We start from the raw sequence: 23,223 nt of genomic DNA on the forward strand, positions 1-23,223 counted from the left end.
GCTACACCTTCAAATTCTCATGCCTCTGGTCGAAGGCTCAAGTGGGAGAGAAAAGGACTTGACCATCCACTAGAAGTGTGAGACAGTATTTTTTTTCTATGTGTATATATAGCATATGGCACAACACTATGCACATTGATACTTGAGTTCCTAAAGTCTATAGGACCATGAAAGTCTTCAAATAGTCATCCAAAACTTAATGGAACACAAGACAAGAAGCCATAACAACTGCCCAGGTGACCATAAAGTATGAAGTATACCAAAGAAATGCACTGTCCCCACTGCTGTTTTGATAAGACAAAACCCCCAGCGAGATTATCAGTGAGAGTGTGCATAGATAAAGATTTTTAGGAGTGGTACAGCTTTTGAGCAGGTGTATCACTCAGTGTAAATGTAACCACAAGGATGCCACATCTGACCCCAAGGTACTAAAGGTACAAGGTATAGACATTATCGGTACAGCCCAGTGACAAGTGTTGGATCTTTAAAAGCACAATTATGTTTTTTTTAATTATAAGCAAACTTGAAGCCATAGTGTATTTTTTTGCTAATCACAAAAAAGGAGAGATTACTTAGGTTTTATGAAACTTTTTAATCTCAATCTATGAATTCTCTACCTGCGGTTATCTGATATTAGGTACTGTTACTTTGCCATTCGAACATAGTTTTGTGGTACCTGGGAAGTCATTTACTGGATATGGATTCTTCTCCTCATTATCATCTCCTGTGTAGTCATCGATGTTTATCTGCAAATCACACACACAACACCAGTTTTAGATAAATTGCAATTGCTGAGGCTTAGATCACTAAGCTATTTTAAAATGTATACAATATACATTGCATGTGTAAAGTATCTTCACACAAACAGATCCATAATGAGCACAGACAGATCCCTAATGAGCAAGCAGTCAGTGTTAAGGAAAAACGCCATAAGATGACCTTAGAAAGAGGTCTAGACAACAGCTAAGAACTAAGTGGGCAATTCGTCCTTTTGAGGGCACTAGATAATGTAATTATAATTATAGATCGAATTTACATAAGTAGGATTTAAATAGTTACTCAGGTAATACAGAGCAAAGATCCATAAGATTAGCTAGAGACCAGTATTACCAGTAGGACCTATTACAACAGTAATATAGGATTTATATAGAATGTTAAAGACATTAAAATGCGCCAGACAAGAAGTTCCATATAAATAAAAATGGTTTAGGAAATCAAGAAAAAGGTGAAAAATTAATGAGGAAGTTGAAGTTTATGAGGCTGGTTGGCGATCATGAGGATTAGCAGTTTATGAAGCCTGTGTTGATATGCTGTCCATTAAAATCTCTACAATGGGGTGGAGATTTGTGCATGTCTTGGATCAAACTTTAAGCTATCTTACCAAACCCCATTTCCTGGAGCATGAAAATTTCAAATATGAAAAATGTATGTAGGCCTGTATGTATGTATGTATGTAGGCCTGTATGTAGCCTATGTGTGTGCTTTGGATCATCATTTAAATCTGGATAGACTAACTGATATAACTGTAGAGGTCAGTAAAACTTGGGATTCCCAGACTTTAATAATTTTTAAAAGCTTGTTAACCAAAGTATGCTATTAGGTATTTGAAATAATTGAACTAAATTGCTAATTTTTATTACTGTACACTACATGTGATATTTAACTCATATTCCCAATCAATACAGTATCTACATGGCTTCCTGACACAGGAAAATCATATGTTATGGGCATAATTTTAATTGATGAATTTATGTTTTTGTATGTGTGTGTGTGTGTGTGTGTGTGTGTGTGTGTGTGTGTGTGTGTGTGTGTGTGTGTGTATATATATATATATATATATATATATATATATGTGCCTTGGTGGTTGTTGGTGTTTCTCCATCTGAGGTGATTGATTTCAGCTCAATCTTCTCCTCTCGTTTTTCTTCCTCTACTGGAGGTTTTTCATTGTCTTGCTGCTTCTCTGGACTAGCCATTCTGTAAGACATAAAGTATAGTTGTAATTTCACAGTGAAAACATGCTGCTCACAATATTCCCCACCAAACACAAAATAAATAACAGGGTACAATATCTGTCAACATACATGTTTGTAAGTTGTTTATTATGAGATATGTCTATATTTTCATATTATCAAATGGTGACAAGTAAATTAAGCTCAAATTTAAACTTTTTAATTGAGCCCTGTGTTTGGAACTCCCCATTGTTGGCTATTGTCACTGTATAGTTTTCACCTCAATGTTAGCTCAGATTCTTGTAGTTCAACCCGTGTCTCACCTCTGTTATTATATTGCCTTTTCATTTGTGTTCTCCAGTGTGGTTATGTACGTTGTCTTCTATCTAGCTCCTTGTCTGATTTGTTTCATATGTAACCTAGGGTTTCTAGCATTTTCAATAGTTTCCTTTGCTTGTTTTGTTTGCTACGCTTGCTTTTATTAAATACCATGCTGCACATGCATCCTGCCTCTCGCCTCATTCCTGATGGAGTGTTATACTCATAAACATGAAAAATATAAATGTACTAAAAATGTATAATAGAAAAGTTCTCAAATTATTATACAGAAACAAACTAGAATTAATTCATATTTTGGTTGTCATCCAACTCAAGGAACAAGATCTTTCTCCAAATTCTGAGACCATTACTCATGGAGTTCAGTTATAGAGTGACTATTTAGCTTACTGCTCTGAGTGTGGCATACATTCTTGGCTGGTTACCTAGCTAGCTTCCTCCTCTCCTTCTCTTCCTCTTCCTCTTTCTGAGCTGATGTCAGGCTTTCTGCATCCGCCAGGTTGTCCACAGCAATGGCCAAGAATACATTCAGGAGGATGTCTGTTTCAGTTCAGGAGCTTTTTAATATAAACTCATAAATATTTACAATGAATAAATCTGTAATCTAAATTCATGTAAATAATACGGTGGACTTTCAGGAGAAAACCTGAATAACACAGTAAGACCTTTCAGATGTAACCTATACTAATTGTGATAAATGACAAAATAACTGATTCTGGATTATAGAAAGCATGCCAGCCCCTTCAGCCAGTTTATAAATAAAGGGCACTATATCTGTGCATCAAGTTGACTGTATCAAATATCTATGTGCTATGTGCTAAAAGATTGCATTTTGGACAGCACTGAACACTGTTGTGGCTCATGTGGATGGAGTGTGGATGGGGATTGGGGGTGATTTTGCTAAGTAAGAGGTATGGAGTGGGAAATGTGTTGTGGCACATGGTGATGGGGTGGGATAGTGTAAGGGATGTCACATTTGGGTAGACTTTAGTCAATGAGTGGAAGGTCATTTGGTGCTACAGCTACCAGAATGTGGAACTCTCTTCTTTTACACCTCAAATCTCAGGACTTTAAGACCTATTATTATTATTATTATTATTATTAGCAGCAGCAGTAGTAGTAGTAGTAATAGTAGTAGTAGAAGTTTGCTAAGTAGTTTGTTAAGTTTCAATTTAATTCACATGGCCTATATACAACTACTCTCAAATTACATAAAAATGTGAAAAATAAGCAAAAGAGTTAATACATTTCTAGAGAAGCTATTATTGTGAATATGCATTGATCCAGTGATTATCCTCTGTGCTGTGAAGGATACAATTTCCACAGATGAAGAGAATGATAAAGTAGATGCAAACAAGCATGCCAGGAAATGATGGCCCTCCATATGCCATAATCCCATCATACATCACTGAGTTCCAGTCCTCTCCAGTCAGAATCTGTAACCAATACAGAAAAAAAAAACCCCCATAAATAGTCCAACAAAAAATTGATATGTATTTTATGTTCAAAAATATAATTTATGAAACCAGAACTAACAGACCTGAAAGACTGTGAGTAAAGACTGGGGAAAGTTGTCAAAGGTGCTGCGACGTGTCTCATCAAAGTTGAACTTTCCACCAAACAGCTGCATGCCAAGCAAACTGAAAATTATGATGAAGAGGAAGAGCAGCAGCAGCAGGGAAGCAATGGAGCGGACAGAGTTCAGCAAAGATGCCACCAGGTTGCTGAGAGAGTTCCAGTACCTGAATACAAGAGCAGAGCAGCATTAGTATGAGTTGCTACTCCTGATGTCACTTACATAATGACTGATCATTACATAGGTTTGGATAGATAAAAGAACAAATAAGCCAAAGATGATTTAAATAGGCTCATGTGTCTGAGACCCACAGAGTCCAATTCACCCACAGAGTCCAACTGAACACTTGACTCTCACACTCACCTAGTGATTTTGAAGATGCGAAGCAGACGCACACAACGCAGAACTGAGATACCCAGAGGTGACATGATCTTTGTCTCCACCAAGATGGTCTCCAGGATCCCACCGCATACCACAAAGCCATCAAAACGGTTAAAAAGGGAGACAAAATATGCCTGTAGTCCCAAACTGTACATCTTCAGAAGCATCTCGCCAGTAAAGAGAGCCAAGAGAACCTTGTTGGCAATATCTGTGAGCAGGAGAGTCATTGACAGAAAATTATGGAGAAAAAAGGTGAATAGGAACATTTTGGGGCTTCTGTAATGAGCTGTGCGGAAGAGATCTTGATACGTAATGAGATACATAGTAACCTTTAGGCTTCAGTGCCTGCATATTTGCTAGTGTTCACCAACAACCATAATGAGTCGTTATATATGGGTGGTTTCCATTAATTATTTTTTTTACCCACAGAGTTCTCTGAGAATATAGCAGTTACCTAATAAAAAAGGTTTTATTGTTGATTACCTTGTACATTTGTGAGCCAGTCTGGTTGTTGATGATGCTCTGATGCAATCGTGAGAGTGTTCAGAAACACTAAAAAAATCACCAGCCAGTAAAACACATTTGACTTTACTGCAGCCCGACACTTACGCCGGCACAGACGATTCCAACGGCGTGAATATCGACTACAAAGAGAGAAAGAATTGGAGAGAGAAAGGCAGAGAGAGAGTGAGCATTAACTCAGGAGTTAAGCTTTAGTTTCTTAATTAGTAGATATCATCTACCAGTTCAAAATAAAGAGTCTGAGGGAGCCACCTGACTGAACAGATTGTTCTGTACAAAGTGAGTTAATTGGGGTAGAAACTGCAAAAGTGAGAATTTGAGGACTCAAAATAAGTTTTTTTTCTCTTTTTAGTATGTCAAACCTTGATTTTATTGGCAAATGGCTGTAAGAGGAACTGTGGTAATTGTCACATTATGATCAGGACACAACAGAAAAAGCACAACATACAAAACATACAATATACACTTAAACACACATATATGAAGAGCTCTGAGGAGGGCATCAGACTTCAAACCTTCAGACAGTGAGAACATGTACTGACCTGAATTTGGATTTGGAGATCCTATTTCTGGAACGAAAAACAAAATGGATTATACAAACAGAACAAGGACATGACATCATGGAGGACATTGTCTCTGAAGGGAGAGACAAAAGGTTCAGTCAGCGGCTCCTAGTTTGGTACATAGACACACAGCAAATTGATATATATTCACTAGGAGCATTTATGAGTCACTGCCCCCTTGTGGTTAGACCGAACTGAGGAAGCAGCTGAACAGCACCCACAGGAGAGAAAGACAGAGAGAGAGGAAGTGACAGAAATGGCAAAAAAGGTGAGAAATAACAAACAATGACACATAGCAAATAGCTTATCAAAATCAAGGGATGACACAATCAAAGGAAAAAAAGAGAAATGTTTCTGTTGTATTCATCTTTCTAAGTTGCTGCTGTTGTCTACACTTAGTGCTGCTAATATTTAGCTATTGTTAATATCCAATATGGCTGCATGTATCTCAGTCATAATGTGAGCCTAGAATATAACTGTAGTTTTTTCACTACACTATGCACTGTAGTCTATCAAACTGCAAAAACTATTATGCTGTTTTTTGTAACAGCATAGTACTAAACAGGAGTCTATGGGCTTTATTTAAATAAAAACATATGTAGGAGTCCATAAATTCTTGTAGATCAAAATCTATAGGTAGGAAGGTAAAAAAAATTAAAAAGAAAAAAAGCACACAGAATTCATGTAACATGACAGGAAAAGAGTATTTGAACCATGCCTGTGACTGACGATTAATATCATAGCTGAAACAGTTTCATTTTCCCATACAACATATGCTGTGTGTCTTGCTTGTGACCTATCTCTTTGTGAGATGCTGTGGTTGCCATAGCAATAAAGTATTGACTCTAGAACAAAGAATATAACTAGAACTTAAAAATAATTTGCTTAAAGGGCACAAAATACAGTGTTACCAAAAAGAAGGTTAAGAAGTAAAAACCTTGGACTTATCAGAGTCTAATAACTCATTGGGTGTATGAAGAAAAAAAATATTCAAAATAGAAGTCAAAGAGAAGAAAAGGGAAGGGGAACAGCAGAGGGGAGGAAGAGAGACAAGGAAAGTAACGACTTACGCTAGGCGTGTGCAGCAAGTTTCTCCCTCCATGTCTCCAGCTGGAGCGTTATCAGTATTCACTGACTCATTCTCACTTGCTGGAATACTCACTGTGTGCATGAGAGAGACAGAGGGAAATAGAGAGGAATTCATTTACCAGTATGGATATTTATTCATGTTCATCAAAGGCTGGATATTATGGGGCTTGTTCCTTCTCCACCTACTCTACGTAAGTTGGTACATGCCAACATCTGCATTTTAAAAGTTATGTGCCTCCCCCATAAGGGACACTAGGCATAAAGGAGACTCATACAAAGTCTGTTGACAACTTAGAGAAATTAAGCACAGATAATAAAAATAACTTTGAAAAAGATAATTCAGTTTATGACTATGCTAAATTGAAAATGAGGAGGGCCCGTGCATTCTTTTAACAGTAATATGGCTTCAAAACAGGTTCTGTGCTGGCATCAAGATGTACTGCAAACATGATATGTGGCAGGACATTTAATCTTTAACAAATAGGAATAATGGGGTGTATAGCAACACTGCCCATTTAAGTCTTTATTTTAAAATCTCCTGACGATTCTCAGCATTCAGTCTATGTGTATATAGAAAGGACATGCACAGTGCTTGAAGGAAACATGCTGATTGGTATTATGTCAATTAATATATATATATATCAGTGATCAGACCATACACAAACACAAACCATATCAAATCTTACATACATATGCCTAAAAACAACATTTCAAGAAACAGCCAGCCAAGCAATTTGACTCCATTTAAAACCTAAAAGTTAGTAAAAAGCAGAATCACCATTAATATAAAATAGCTAAAGTGATTAAGAGAAAGGTGTAAAGTAGCATACATGAAAAGAAAAAAACAGTCAACAAAAGAGTATTAGCCCATCAGTATGAATCAGATCTCGTCAATCAGCCAGACACATGCGGGTACGGATCAGTTTTTTCATGCAAGGTTGTAGATTTCTAAGGAAAGCATACAAAGGGCTAGCTAGTGCATGCTGCATTCTCACATTAATTGTAATTGCAAGCTTTTTCATAAATATTTTTATCCTGTTTAAGAATGTGCAATATTATTACTATGCTACTATCAGTATTATTTTAATGGGTATAATCAGTTTGTCAGTTTATGATCATGACAAACTATTTGATGTTACCAATGTAGGACTGCAGAACTATGTAGAGTCAAACTTACATTAAATTTGTATCTATCATAAAATATGACAGACTAGTATAATGAATAGAAGAGTGGTCTCATTACTAGCAGTCACTAGGCCTTATATGAAAATACCTTGGCTGAGGGATCTGTCTTTTATATGCTTGCAGCCATCTAGGCTTACAGACTTAATGTAATAACTGAGTACTTCAGTAAAATAACAGAATGCCAAAGTTGGTGAGACTGGAGTCAACAAGTACTGAGTACTGAACATCTCATTCTGCTGTCTAGCTTCAACATGCAGAACACAGCTCTTGTATGTTTGTGACAAAGATTTTCAGGTGACACATTTTAGAATGTAATCACACTTATAGTCAAGAGTGTAGCTCAAATCGCCTGTATGTTTACATAAAGTATGTTATGCCTGAGGATTAAAAGAGCGACTATCTAAGTTTAGAGATTAAACTCCTGCTTCACAGGTCTGTAAACATATTTTAACAAGGTGAGAAGCTAAAGTATCAGCCAAGGAGCAGAAATAGTTACATGTCCTATTAATGTTGTCTAATGTTAGTACCAGTGATTAGTCTGTTTTAATAAATGATTCTTGTATGAGGCCCATTGAATCTAATGTGCCATTTTAGGCATCATTATTTTGGAAAAGTTCGCTCTACTGATAAAGGCCATATTAATCCTCCTTCACCTATGTGTTATCTAAATCAAAGTCTAGAATTAGAACAATGGATATCAGACAGCATTATATTTACCAAAACTGTTACCTTTGTCCATGGTTACCTAAGCTAACTCTTGATTTGATACAATGAAATGGAAGGACTGCAAAGGCTTTCTGAAATTATACCTGAAATATAATCGTCTCTTGTTGAAAAGCTCTTTGAAGTACATTACCATCAGATAATTCTAAGACTGCTCACTTATGTAATGGGAATTTCAGTGTGAAACCATTGTTCCTTATCTTTAAACACAGTCGCTAAACTAATGTGAATCCACTGTTTTGCACTTTGTCTTGCACTCATACACCACAATCAACATTTGCAACCTTATTTCTAATCATCACACAAGTTTCTTTCTGAAGGTTTTATATAATACAGGTAGTTGCATCTTTTGTTGTTACATTCCTTCTTCAACATATCTGAATGACTCTATTCTAAGTCAGTTTTAAATTGTCCCTATTAAAGACTAGATTGGCTGCTGCTGTGTAACCAACATCAAATGGAAATACAATCCCAATTCCTTCATGACTGTAAAGGTTTGTTTATTTGCTGTAACATATATGACGTATCTGTATCTACATGCATCTTTGTATACAAATATAAAATGTCTAACTTAAATAAAACAGTACTGACACTAGTAAGCCTAATGATCTCTACACTCTGGTAGCTAAAATGTGTAGGTACTGGAAAGCTTTAAAAAAAATTGGATTCACAAGCTGAATGCACCAGCAAATGCTGGTTAAAATCCTGGCTAGCTGATGGACCATGCTACAAACTTCAGTTAAGATAGTTACAAAGCCACTTGCAAATGTATTTGCCTAGTTACCACTGTAAGAAAAGGCTTCCCTATTAATTTCTTCATTGACCCAACCTGAAATTTCTAAAAAACTTGTAAATAAATATGTGAGATCCATTAACTAAACCTTAGATGCATATAAACTATATATATATATATATATATATATATATATATATATATATATATATATATATATATACATACACCTCATGCACAGTCAATAAGGAAATACAATTTAATGCTGCAAGAAAGATAAAGAGAGAGAAAATATCTTTAGCATAAACATGCACAAGATTCATATTTTTCAGACAGCTAAAAATATGCCAAAGGAAAAAAAATGTATTCTTCAACTTCCCTTTAATTGATCATGTGTCATAATTCTTTTAATATTCAGAATATGACATCACATGCTTGTCATCATTGTGAATACCGCTGTGCATGAACACAGGAAGATTTTGGAAGCATTCTAAACGTTGCGGCTAGAGGGGAGGTTAACCCTTTCACTCCCTCATAACCCCAATACTTGAAAAGAAGCAAGAGCTTCTTCTTTTTAAAAGGGAATCTCATCAAAGGTTGCACCTCCACTGTTCTGGGGCCTGGGCTTTAGGGAGTAGTCAGGGTTAAGGTTTTCAGAACAGTAGTTGCCATGCAGATGCACACGCCTTACAAAGTACAGCTGCTTTTTTCTTCACTGCTCCACGAAAGTACTGTAAACGAGTCTTCCCTGGAAACAACAGAAGAAGGCCAAAACTGAGACATGGACACACACGCACACACACACACACATGCACACACACACACACACACACACACACACACACACACACACACACACACACACACACACATACACACATGCATGCATTGCTTTACATTTAATTATAATTCAATTTAATTATCATTACTACCCAAACAATGAAATATTTTAATACTCAAATGTTCAAATGAAAACCAAATAAGTCTTTCCTAAAATAAAAAAAATATGTTGGAAGTGTTTATAAATGATTTGAAAGTGGATGATTTGAAAGTTTTTGACCAAACAAAGGCATGGTACTTCTTTCCTTGCAAACATGTCAGATGAAAGAGTGGCAATGAAAATGTCCCATAGAAGGGGAAAAAAGAAACCTTAACGGCATGTGTGTGAAACTCCAGAAACTACACCACAGCTCAGTGTAATGTTTTCCATGATTTAATACACCTGATTCAAATGAACAGTTAATTGACAAACAGATATGGATTAATAACAAAGCATGAAGACAACAGTGATGGGCGTTTTAGTCTACAGGGACAAACCATCCAAACCATTCAAGGCATGATAAATGAGGATTACAGGGATTAGGGCCATGTAGGGAATTAGGGGTAGGGAACCAGCTCCAGAGTATATGTTACTAAACAAGATATAGGGAAGCCAAATACAGAAAGAACTGTGTGCAGACATTGTAACACTAGATACAGATATAAAACAAATTTTATCTCAATAAAAATCTACATTAATAATAATGAGTGATTATACTGAATTTCTCTAGTTTACTCATACACCAAACATTATAAGTTCTAAAGGTTTATTTTGAAGCAAAACATCATCTTATGTATTTATTGAACTAATCTAGAGTAAAAAAAATATCTCTGGAATGTTCAAAATTAGTAGAATAAATATATTAGTGAGTTGGTTATTTTTCACAAAAGTTGTGCTAGAAAGTTATTGTAATTGCCTGAATTACAATATTGATTGGATAGAACCACTGCAGTAAAATCAGCCCTCCATCTTGTGTGTCTTGTTGTGCTTGCTACAGGACCATACTTTCAAGACACAATGATCCAATGAACCAAGCTCAACACCAGTGTTGCTGACCTGAGATTGAAGATCATGACTAACATGGGCACCAGTTGTAGCAGACTACAAAGACCAAGTGAAGTACCTGAAAGTCTGCTGGAATGTGAATGTGAATGCAGCACTACAGATGATCACTACTGTGAGCTTCACTGAGACCAACCAGCTGACATGTGCTACAGCAACAGTGATACTTGAGATGCTTGGTTACAAGAGGAACAGTATCAAGGAGTAAAAGGAGACTGGTGGCCAAAACAAGAACAACATGGAGATAAGTTAGCTGGCTAACAGAAATGAAAAAAAAAGGAGTGATGAAGGTACCTGAGAAGTACAACAAGCTGTCCATACCTGAGGCCTTGGAGACTGTTAAGCAAAGATTAACATCTCTGGCTGCCTGCCTGAAGAGGTACACAAGAGAAGTAGAAGCCAGGAGAATAAACAGGATGTTCTCCTATGAGCTATCCAAAGTGTACTCTCTGGCAGGGTAGCTTCAGGAGAACAGACCTACCAAAGATGGAGACTGAACAATAGTGGAAAAGCATATGAGAGAAGGAGGCAAACACAATGTCCAGTTGTTGTTGAACCTGAGAGCACACCACAGCAACCTCCCTGAACAAGATCCAGTAACCATCATGCTAGCAATGTCCAAGAAAGGGTCTCAAGTATGAAAAGCTGGACAGCTCCAGGCCCTGACATGGTCCAATCCTACTGGCTGAAGAAGATGACTGCACTACATGAGCACCTGGCAGCACAAATTAACCAGCTGCTAATAGATGGGACACACCCTGAATGGTTAACTGAAGGCTGGACAGTCCCAATCCTGAACGACCAGTTCCATCGAACTACTGGACAATAACCTGCCTCTGCACAATATGGAAGCTCCTATCAGGCATCCCTGCAGCTAAGATGAGTACACAATACATAGTTCATTACATGAGCAGGGCAAAGAAAGGCATTGGCACGAGCACCAGAGGAGCCACACACAAGTTACTGGTGGATAAAACAGCACTCGAAACTGTAAGACCAGACATACCAATCTGTGCATCACTTGGATTGACAACCAGAAAGCCTATGATTCAGTGCCCCACACATGGATCCTAGAATGATTAATGCTGTATAACATCAACAGGAGTCTAAGAGTCTTCAACAAGAACTCAATGGGGCTGTGGAAAACAAACTTGGAGGCCAACTTCAAGCCAATAGCACAAGTTACCATCAAGTGCGGAATTTATCTGGTCCCTGATGCTGTTCTGCATAGGCCCAAATCTCCTCAGTGAGATTATTACCAAAAGTGGCTACAGATACTGGCTACGGAATACAAAAAACGTCAGCCACCTCTACAAGGATTACATCAAGCTGTTAGAATGTCATTTGGACTGGATAAGTGTGGTTGGATGGTTTCAAGGAGAGAGAATCATGAAAAGGCTACAAGGAAAGCAGCTACAGCCAAATACCTACAAAGAGTGAGGCAAGTCCCGAGAAGTCAGTTGAATGGGAACAATGAGATCCAGGCTATCAACACCTTTGCCCTACTAGTCATCAGATACCCTGCTGGCATAATCAGTTGGGCAAAGGAGGAGACAGAAGTCCCTGACATCAATACAAGGAAAGTACTCATAATGCATGGATGGTTTTATCCCAAATCCAACACTCTGAGACTTTACACTAAGTGGAAGGAGGGCGGAGAGGACTAGCGAGCAACCAAGCGAGCAACCATGAAACAACCAAGATCCAGGAGTATGCCAGGAAGATGGCCCGGGAAGTGATGAAGTGCTTAGTGAGTAAGTACTACAGACAGCAGAAATCCAAATTGGATGGGAATGAGGAGGAACAGGAACCATTATGGGAGGATATACCCTGGCACAGTATGTACCACTGGCAAGTACTGGAAATGGCTGATATGGAGAAATGCTAGCAATGCCTATAAAAGGCTGAATTGAAGACAGCAAAGAGGCACTAATCATGGCAGCACAGGAACAAGAGCTGAATACAAGCTCAACAGATGCTGGGATCTACCACAATGGGCAGGACAAGAACCCAAATGCAGGCTGTGCAAAGATGCCCCTGAGACAATCCAGCACATAGCAGCGAGATGCAAGATGTTAGAGCGTACATGGAACTTATTAACCATGTGGCTCGCATAGTATGCAAGAATTTGTGCTGAGTACGAGCTGTAAGTTCCAAGGTCAAGCTCAAGTTCCCAAATGATAGCAACATCAGGACCAAGGAATATGAAAAGCTAAAGAAATACCAAGGGCTGAGAAACGAGCTGGAAAAGATGTGGAAGGTAAAGGCAACTGTGGTTCCCATGGTAATCAGAGCACTAGGGGCTGGGACCTCCAAACTGGAAGAACAGATCCCAGGAAGAACAATGTGTGTGTGTGTGTGTGTGAACATCAGAACTCAGTCCAGAGTCAAAAATAAACTCATAGAGAACAAACATGCATTTGTATACATATACAAACGTACACACACACATACACTCACACATAAGCACTGAACAAGATAAAAATTAACATTTAACTAAACATGCATTCAATACATTAACTACAAAAATATACAAGAATGTAATAAACTGAAATAACACCACAGACATTGAATCCAAGTTAATTCAATATATTTCGCTTTCTCCTGATACAGTAATGTTATATTTCAGTATCGAGGATAGCTTTCTGCACACAACTTTGTTTAATGCTATAACTCCATGTTTTGTTGAATGTAATAATAAAAGATAGCTTCTAAAAAAAATGTTCAATTCATATATGTCAAGTTTAGCCTTCTTGCGTGACTTGCAAATTTTCTTTGACTTCGTGAACAAGCAACCTTAAGTTAGATTCAATTAACTAAAAAACATAAGCTTCATTGCCAGAACAGGGTTTCCTGACAAAACTCTCTACCTTCTGTATGGCAATAAGACCTCTGTCTAGATTCAAGTCTACTGAAAAAAGCACTAAAGCACTATTTCATAAATTTAAGTACAGTAAAAATTACTAGTGTGAAATATTACTCAGGAAAGGTTTAGCTTGTATAACTTCAAAAAGTATAAGAAATGTTTTTATTTATTGGATTGATTAATCTGTACAATGAAATTTAGCACTTTTTCTCAAAGCCACAATACTGTAGGAAAGTATTAACATGCTGGTTTTGTTTTTGCCTTTATTCAGCTAATTATCTTGTGAAAAAAGTCAGCTGAATTTAACCAGGGAAGATGAAATCAAAAGTGCAATTGAATCTGGACCCGAAAATTATGTTTGGTTACCACTGATATAAGCATTCAGAGCAGGGATCTGCTATAGTCTAATAAGTCTATAATGGCTTCTTGTCAAAACCTGCAACTGCTTCAACTTCACAGGCCACAAGCACCCATGTGGGGTGTAATCAAGGGTTCAGCATTGCCTGGAAGTGAATAACAGATTATTGGGTCAAATGAAACACAGCAGGTGTCATGGTTGCCCTTCCTCTGGCATTTAATTTCCCACAGCAACACTTTGCCATGTGTTGTTTGTTTTGGTTTTGTCTGAGTTCTGCTTTCATATTGGTCATGTGCCTTGTCATGTTCATTAGTGATGCCACCTTTGTCTAGTTAGTGTTCATCAGTCTATGTATATAAACCCTGTATTTTCTATTTTCTGGGTCATTGTTAGTCTTCTACATACCAGTTATCCTGGTTTCCTGCTTTTTTTGCATTTGTATCCCTCATTTTGCTAGTTAGCATTCTCCATGTTTCGCTTTCGTGTTCTGTTCTTTGTATTTACATTCTCTATTTTTTGTGTTTGTGTTTGACCCTACTGGCTTTTTGACCTCAGACCATTCCAATGACAATGATTCAGGATTTGCTCCTAATAAGCATTATTCTACTCATCATTTGCATCCTGCCTCCCTTTGCTCAGCAGCTGACAGGGGTCATACACACTTATATCTACCACCAGCACTGGCTATTGGAGCAACAAGTACTTATTTCCCACTATTAATGGGATTTTCATCTTAGTACTGGTGGACCCATCAATCGACGTTCTGTTCTGCTAAAATCCTCACTTTGGAAAAATTAAACTTCCAAATTAAAGCACCAGCTACAGCATACTAGGTTGGTCACAAGATTGTGTTGCTTTGCTGTGGTATGTTTCCAGCTCAGTTCATGATTTCAGAGAAAGTAAAACAGATTAGCCCTTTGTTACCACATTTATTTGAGTCAAACCAATCCAATACTCACGGTTTCGGGGTTTGTCATCGTCCAGTCCTTCATCATCGTTCTCTGGGTCAATGTCCTCAGCCTGTGTAATCCAGTCCAGGTAGCCCTTCAGGTCCTCCTCAAGCTGCTGCTTCTCACGCAACTTCTGGAAATCTCCACGAGCCTTCGCCTTCTCACGCTCCTTAGAGAACTCTCTGAGCCAGAGTGTGTGAGAGACAGAGATAAAGGGAGAAGAAAAAGAAAGAAGCATCTGACTATCTGTGCAATATATGAGATATACCTGCAAAAGTTACACATCCATACACAACTACCACCCTGTGCCAACACACAGATACATATGTACTCATATACCATCCTTTGCTGCCCATATAAGCACAAGCACACACACATAGGTCACAACAGGTTAGCAAACTTTAAGAAAATTCAGACACAACACACACACAACAGGTTACAAAGTTTTAGAAAATTCAACATAGATAAACACATTATAGTCTGGCACAGAAGAGCCTTCACAGTTGTTAATCAACACTTTGAATAAAGTAAGAGGAGAAAGAAACATATTAAAAACAAAACATTTTCCAAGAGAAATTATGAAATGATAGTTGAAGCTGAAATGGAGTTGAGAAACAAAGTGTGATACAGATCTCTAAATAAAACCTGAAAAATCCACTGACTTATGTTGCATAATAAAAAAAAAAATATCTTATTATTTAGATAATTAATGATTAAAATGATTAATGATTAAAACTTTGCAGTAATAAACAATAATGCTACTGTACCTCATCTGTGCCCACTCTTTGTCTCAATTTAAAGGATGCTGGTTTTATTTTTGTCTCTTTTTTTTACCAGCAAGTTGTTATAAGAAAGGAAAAAAGCTTTTTATAAAGAGAATAAGAAAAGATGATACAGCATTACAGCACATGCAAAAAGAGATCAATTGTTTTGTCTGTATTAGGGTTGCTAATTTTTCCAAATTTAGGTTCTTTTTAAGAGCTGGAATTTTGGGAATCCTGGAAAACCATCAAAATATCAAAAGCTTTAAGAATGTAAAAAAAACAAACAACCTATAAATACATTAATAAAAGCTTCTTTTTAAAGATAAAAATATAATAACAGACAGCTATAAGGACTTCTACGGCTCTCATTTAACAGGCTAGCCTAGTCTGTAACAATCTAGCTGTAGGCAGTAAAAATTTCCCTGTCAAGTAATAGAGAAGAACATTTTACTCCACCCCAGACAGACAGAAAATACCAGACACAGTTTATACTATAGCAAGGCTTATTATTGCTCACAATTAGAATTTGTGAATTTGGTGGATTAAAACTACAAGTGTCATAGTTGCTGCAAAAATCTACAACAGATAAAAGTTTTTTTCACCCAATTTATTGACCCAAATATGTCTGTGGTCATCAGTAACTTATAATTAAACCCTGAAAGCCTGTGAAATGCACAGATTACATGCTCAAATTACAGACTTGTCAACTCACACTTCACTCCTGAGTTTGCCATTATGTACAAGAAGTAATTTAGTTAATTTTTAGTTTTTATGTTACTATGTGGCTCTTCGTAGAATGAAGTTTAAGAACACCAAGGTCATAAGTACAAATCCCAGGGATCATATGTACTGTCGTTCAATAAAATATGTGTTGCTCTGGATAAGGGCATCTGCCAAATGTAAATGTATAACACACCAGCTTCAATAACAAGATGTAGGCTTTTTATCTGATCCTGGAGTAATGACCATTTTTCTTACACAGACCCTGACTGTGTACTAACCTGGCCAGTTTTCATAACCTAAAATTTGTTTAGGCCTTTGACTAATCTTTACACATAATGTTCCAGGGGGAATCAAGGACACAAAGATTTCTGGTGAACCAGCTAACATAGCACAGATAACTGGCATCTCTGTTTGCACTTGCCCCACACAAGGACTTTATGTCCCTAACATACAGTACTTAACAATATGTTCTCTCTTTGCTTGGCCTAGGTCACCATACATCACTGCTACACTGTTGGTTAATTGGGTGGCACAACAACATTTCACTGTTGTATCCCTATGTTTGCCCTGCTTCCAGGAAGAGTTCCAAGCTAACTTCAAAATCGTCTAACCTGGCATATGTTTACCTAACATATTTAACATCAGCAACAGTCCCAGTAGAACTTCTCTGGTCTGTTATCATTGGATGGAATCATTTACTTTGACTCTCCTTGTTCTTTGCAAAATAACTTAAAGTACTTCTCAGTATTAATTATTAGTTTAGCTAACAAATTCTTGAATTGGATTAGGAACACTGAGATCCCAGGCCCTAATTAGCAACCCTATTTTGTCTGTCTGTCTGTCTTTCTCTTACCCGCTCAGGACCCCCAGAACCAAGTTAAGAACAAAAAATGAGCCAATGATGATTAGAGTAACAAAATAAAGCCATGGCCAGGAGTTCCCTACAGCATCGTTCACCTGGGAACAGAGTGAGAGCGGGAATGAGAGATGAGAGATGGAGATGGAGAAACAGAGGGGGAAGGGCAGTTAGCAAATGACTTGTTCAAAACAACATAATGGGCTTGTCTTTTCACTGAATACGCCCTCTGTTTGTGTCTCTTTCTCTGCCTCTGAGTTCTTTCTCCTTGGGAGGGAAACCTGTTCTGAGGCTGGTTGTCTTCTGAAGCTAGACCACAGACTACAAAAAGTGTGCGCGCGCGTGCGCACACACACACACACACCCACACACACACACACACAGAGACAACACATGCATGTACATGTTGCTTACCCGCTCAACACCCCCAGAACCAGATTTAGAACGAAAAAGGATCCAAAGATGACGAGACTGACAAAATACACCCAGGGAAGTTCATAGCCCATAGCATCCTGCATCTGAAGGAAGGAGGAAGGAAGTTCAGTTAGGAAAAGGAAGGGAGGAGTGGGAGGGGGTGAGAGCAGTAGAAACTCAAGAGGCAGAAAAGCTTATAAGAGGTGGCTACCTTAAGCAACTACTTTAGGGGTATTTACAAAACAATGACTAGAACAACACATAATACACATAATAGACAGCGAACAGTGTTAGAGAGTCCATTGGAGTGGACTGAGTCAGATATCACTGTACCACAAATTATTCTTCAGGTGATTCTAGAGATGCTTTTCAGAGCTGTGATGAGATCTCATAGAGCACTGAATAGACTGTATGTTATTATGGAAGAGAGGAGAAGAGGACACACCTCAGTAGTAAACTGCTTATGAGTGATACTGTTGTAACAGCGTGAAGTGGTAAACCCAGCAATGCTAATGAAGAGTAATATAATAAAAAAGAGACCTGTTTAATTTTGAAAAACAAGTTATTATTAGAAAACAGAAAAGATTTTAGCCATAGTGCTGTTACATAAATGAAGGAGCCCAGGAAGAAGCGCAGAACAATTAGGTCAGAGGGAGGGGGTTGATGGCGGTTGAAATTGTGGGGTAGTTAAAGTTGTTGCTTCACCTGATCACAGAAGAGCACATAGGAAAACAAAATGAAAACCCAAAATGGAAACAATCAAAATGCTGTGTAACAAATTATTGAATTCATATTTTCTACATATTACAAGTAGGAAAAGTCATGCAATCAACCTGAAAACACTTAAGGCCTGCATTTTTGCAGCAGAAATGTCTGATATTTCTTTGGCCGGTTTCACATGTCTTTTCAGTATAATTTCAGTAAGCAGAACTGGCACATAAGCTCTAAGCTCATATTGACATGGTATTTTTATGTGAAGTATTTATTTTTCTGTGGAGAAAATGGGACTGGGTGCAAGAGATACTCTTTTTAGAGGTACTACCTTTTTTGAGTAGTACTTGCAACAAATAAGTATGGTAGAGCACAGCACAATTGTGAACTTTACACACAAATAGTATTATTTACAGCCTTCAATATCTCAGTGGAGAAAGAATTATGGACCCTGAGGATGTAGCCAACTTCGCCTCTGGGGTTGTTCACAGACATGAACTGGAGGTCATGGCTTACCTGGTTGGACTAAGCAAGACAGTTCACAATATGCTGATGTGTTCCATCAGCAGTGGCCATGGTTAATATATGCTCACAATATTTATATTGTGGCCAGATTTATGGGCACACATCACAAACCAGTATCAATGTGAGATCTGACATCTGTGTGAGACAGAGCTGTTTCATGTTTTGGATTTTTTAATCCAATATTCAAGCATGCTCATGCCTAAAAATGCTGTCATGATCAGATATACTAGGTCTAATCGGAAAGGCAGATGTAGCCCTTGCTATAGGTTTTGTTTGCAACTTTTAGAATAAAACTATAGATATCCACAGATATATTACTGCAGACAAAATGTACAGGTTGAATTTTTCTCCACAATTTTGTCACAGACTGAAAACATTTGCAAACAACTGTAACTACCCCATCTTCCAAATTAAGCACCACACATATGCAGACGCGCGCACACACACACTCGCTAGTTTAGAATCAAATCAAATCTTAGATAACATAAGTAAGCAGTCTGCTCATGTATCATTGAAGTACTAGCTTGCTTTCCTGTTATACTACAAGGTAAAATGCCTCCCTGGCCATCTGCAGTTATATAGATTGCTTTGGAGTATATAGAGAAAGAAAAGGAGGGAGAAAGAGACTGAAATAGAATAGCACACAGCAGATGATCCAATGAAGGACCTCTGCTCTACTGTTGTTAATGTGTGCTAAGCATTATAAGCATGTACTATATTGTGTAATTTGGTATGATGCAGCATATAGTGTAGTCTGGGCTCAGACCAGACTCACCCAGTAGAGGACGTCAGTCCAGCCCTCCATAGTGATGCACTGAAACACTGTCAGCATGGCAAATGCAAAGTTATCAAAGTTTGTGATTCCGTCATTTGGCCCCTCCCATCCCATATAGCACTGTGTGATGTTGGGTGGGGAACAGTGACGTCCATGGGCCGATGAGTTTGGGGCACAGGGTGCAGGCTTCTCTTCAGCTATAGCACCTAGGGTAAGGGTGATACAAACTCAAATTTATCTCACTCTTTCATCTGTACAAAAACAATATATGCTACTACAATATACCAAAAAATAATAGGCATTCAAACTTAGTAAATGATGTTTACAGGTTAAAAAGTTAAAACCAAGCTTTTTCCCAAAATAAACATGGCAATTCTAATTAATTAAAAACTGTAAACTGTAAAAGTCTTTTTATTAAGAAAACATTGTTAAGTAAAATGTGACAATTATATCCAATAAATAAAAATGCATAAAATGCATTATCTGACTCCTTCTATGGAATGTTAACAAAACAAGAAATACAGAATTCTACCAAATGTAAAAATAGAAAATGTAACTTAGTAAATTAATTTCTAATTATATTGTGATGAGCATCAATATTCATATTGATCACATCAATATTCATTTTTAATGGTCATACTGTACCTCCTATTCCTAATAGGCCCTAAAGGACTACAAAGAAATTAGTCGTCTAAATTTCTTATGGATTCCAGTGAACTGCACTTTTTGTTGCTTTGTTCATATGGATCTTTAGCTCAAACTACTGATACTACCTGTGCTTTTTTGCAAACAATCTCAGCAGTTGTGTTTTAAATGTGACTGAAAGAGTGTTTATCAAGAGTGCTACGAAAGCACTCTTGTACCACTCCTAGTTGAGTACTTTAGTAAGGCAGTTTAGGGGCAGGCATCGTGCTGACCTTTCTGTCCATCTCTGATGAAAAAGCATGTGCGGTGCATCTTTCCCATGAAGAGTTCCAGACCGATGATGGCATAGATGATGATGACAAAGAGGACGAGGAGGGCAATGTGCAACAGGGGAACCATGGCTTTAATAATGGAGTTCAACACCACCTGTAAACCTGAACACACATAGGCATATGGTCATAAAGTCACACTGTCATTCCAGTTCTATCCCACAAAAGAATGCATGTTACTGTACAACACTTCAGCTACAGAGCTATAACACATACATAGAAAATGCAATAGGACAAGGTCTAGAGATGTGATCATCTGCCCATGTGGAATGTGCTGAGTACATTTACATGTACTTCTGCATCTGTCCAGGAGCCTCCGATTATGAATGTGAACATGTCTTCAGTCTGCTTACACAATCTCCGATGCAGTTTGCGTATGCTACTCCTTCATAGGGCTACTCACCAATACATTACCCAATTCCACCATATTTGGGGTGGAGGTGGGCAGGTTGGTTTGTTTGTGTATTACTCACTGGGCACTCCGGACACCAGTCGTAGAGGTCTCAGCACTCTGAATGCTCGTAGGGCCTTTACATCAAACCCTGCTGCTTTTCCTCCTATTGGCGTTCCTCCATCCCCTTTTGTGGCCTGCTCTAATATAGCGCTAAACAACCTGATAGAAGAAGGGAGATAAAGAATAAGAGAAGGTGTTTGGTATTTTAAATAAAATCAATTTCTACATGAGAAAAACCTTAAACCAGAGTGTTGAGTGTTGAGTGGTGCCTATAAAAGATATAATCTATCCTGCAAAAAACAAAAAACTATGGGACACTCCACTGGCCAAGACTGAACACTGTATATTAAATTAAAATTTATGTATGTTATATATTAAATTGTATTTTAAATAATTATCAATTTAACCTTAACCTCACTGGTAGAATACTCAATTTCAAACAAGCAATATCACAAATAGCAACATTTCATCAGAGCACCAGTCCAATGTCTGAATTTGTAAAGTCACATATTATAGAGTAAAATTAACTGCTCTCTGTCAACACTGAAATTGGGATTAGAAGGCCTTCATGAATGACCCATAGCTCATGACAGCCAGACGCCTGTGGCTTTGGTATAGTGGGGCTCTGCTGTGGTGATTGCTGCACATCCCTCCACCTCCTGGTGTCTCCTACCCTTCAGACACCTGCTGATTCCCTTCCTGTTTTCCCTTTATCGCTGTCACTACCTCTCCTGTACACCGCCTTTTCTCCTGAGCTTCTTCTGGGGGATTAGAGGCAGACTGTTCATTTCTGTATGTAGCTGGATGTCTTTGCTTGCAGCACTTGTTACTTCACTGATTCCTTGAAGAGGGATAGCTGGCACTGAGCACCCCCAAGGCAGTGCAAACTCTTTTCTAAGTCAGTCCCAGCCCAGACTTCTAGATGGTTTTGCCTTTGACTCGGCCCAGGATTATCAATATAGCATTTGATTCCTTTGCTGCTTTGCAGATGTTGCCTGGCATTAGCTGCACAGATAATGTTTATTATTTATGTTACCATAGACAACTTTGATACCCTGAACTTTTGATGCGAATTACATTGACATCGAACACATTTCTAATGGAATCCTAGGAGCAGTTGCTTAAGCAATCCATTAACGTTTATACCAAACATGCATTTTTGTAAAGCGATAACATTTTGATATAATTCCAATTCCTGAAAGGTGTTTGTAGAATAATCTGTATGAGTCATACTTTCAGTGATAGGCCACAGTTAGAGGGAAGAATTTGTGTTAAATCCTTTACTTTAAGCCTTCTGCAAATCCGAGCTTTATTTGATTATAAATAGTTACCATATATAGTAATATATATATCATATAATAATATATATATCATATAGTTACCACAAATCTTAAAATATCAAAAGTAATCAACAATACTTTACTGCATCAGTGTTCAACAACCAACTAAAAAATACCATCAAAAACAAATAAGACATTTGTATCTTTCTAAAATAAGTTAACAACTGTGTAAATCCAGTCAATTGAATCCATTCCTTTCTAAGCATAGGGAAATGTGTCGAGCCTTAACATCTGTGGCATCTGATCATACACTGTGAAATGCTAGATTAATCTGCTTCCATCACAGACCCTCTCCATGAGAACTCATGGATATAATCATATCTAAGATGGTACATTCCTTGGTATAGCCTTTTATTTTTCTATATATGTGTAGCCCTAACCCTAACCCTATATATGTGTCTTTTCCCCTCCTTGCCACTTTCTTACCTGAGAATAATACTATCAGCTTTGGATCCAAAATAACAGCTTCAAATAGCTTGCAGCCACCACATTAGATGCCCAAAAGTAAGTAAGACAGATGACAACTTAAAAACTTAGACTCTCTCTTCAGCATTCATATCTTCTTCATTCT

General features: G+C 37.7%; 1 protein-coding gene across 23 annotated transcripts in view; it reads right to left on the bottom strand.

Annotated features, from left to right (window-relative positions):
- The window catches only part of cacna1c (calcium channel, voltage-dependent, L type, alpha 1C subunit), a 185,268-nt gene that overhangs the window by 37,783 nt on the left and 124,262 nt on the right, over positions 1-23,223 (bottom strand). For 11 of the 23 annotated variants that reach the window (XM_081712716.1, XM_081712719.1, XM_081712717.1 and 8 more), the window contains 15 exons: positions 21,332-21,471; positions 20,802-20,963; positions 19,885-20,090; positions 17,874-17,977; positions 15,126-15,298; positions 9,752-9,808; positions 6,401-6,491; positions 5,310-5,336; positions 4,729-4,889; positions 4,228-4,453; positions 3,829-4,030; positions 3,604-3,724; positions 2,714-2,828; positions 1,857-1,977; positions 677-746 (listed from right to left, as the gene is read on the bottom strand). In XM_081712716.1, the coding sequence (XP_081568842.1) occupies positions 677-746; positions 1,857-1,977; positions 2,714-2,828; positions 3,604-3,724; positions 3,829-4,030; positions 4,228-4,453; positions 4,729-4,889; positions 5,310-5,336; positions 6,401-6,491; positions 9,752-9,808; positions 15,126-15,298; positions 17,874-17,977; positions 19,885-20,090; positions 20,802-20,963; positions 21,332-21,471 (1,976 nt within the window). Of the gene's footprint in view, positions 1-676; positions 747-1,856; positions 1,978-2,713; positions 2,829-3,603; positions 3,725-3,828; positions 4,031-4,227; positions 4,454-4,728; positions 4,890-5,309; positions 5,337-6,400; positions 6,492-9,751; positions 9,809-15,125; positions 15,299-17,456; positions 17,561-17,873; positions 17,978-19,884; positions 20,091-20,801; positions 20,964-21,331; positions 21,472-23,223 lie in introns of all 23 variants that reach the window. The other 12 variants (XM_081712721.1, XM_081712727.1, XM_081712722.1 and 9 more) reach the window with 5 other exon arrangements.

The sequence above is a fragment of the Electrophorus electricus genome, chromosome 4, assembly GCF_041902795.1.
Source record: "Electrophorus electricus isolate QZ-2024a chromosome 4, ASM4190279v1, whole genome shotgun sequence".
Lineage (NCBI taxonomy): Eukaryota > Metazoa > Chordata > Actinopteri > Gymnotiformes > Gymnotidae > Electrophorus > Electrophorus electricus.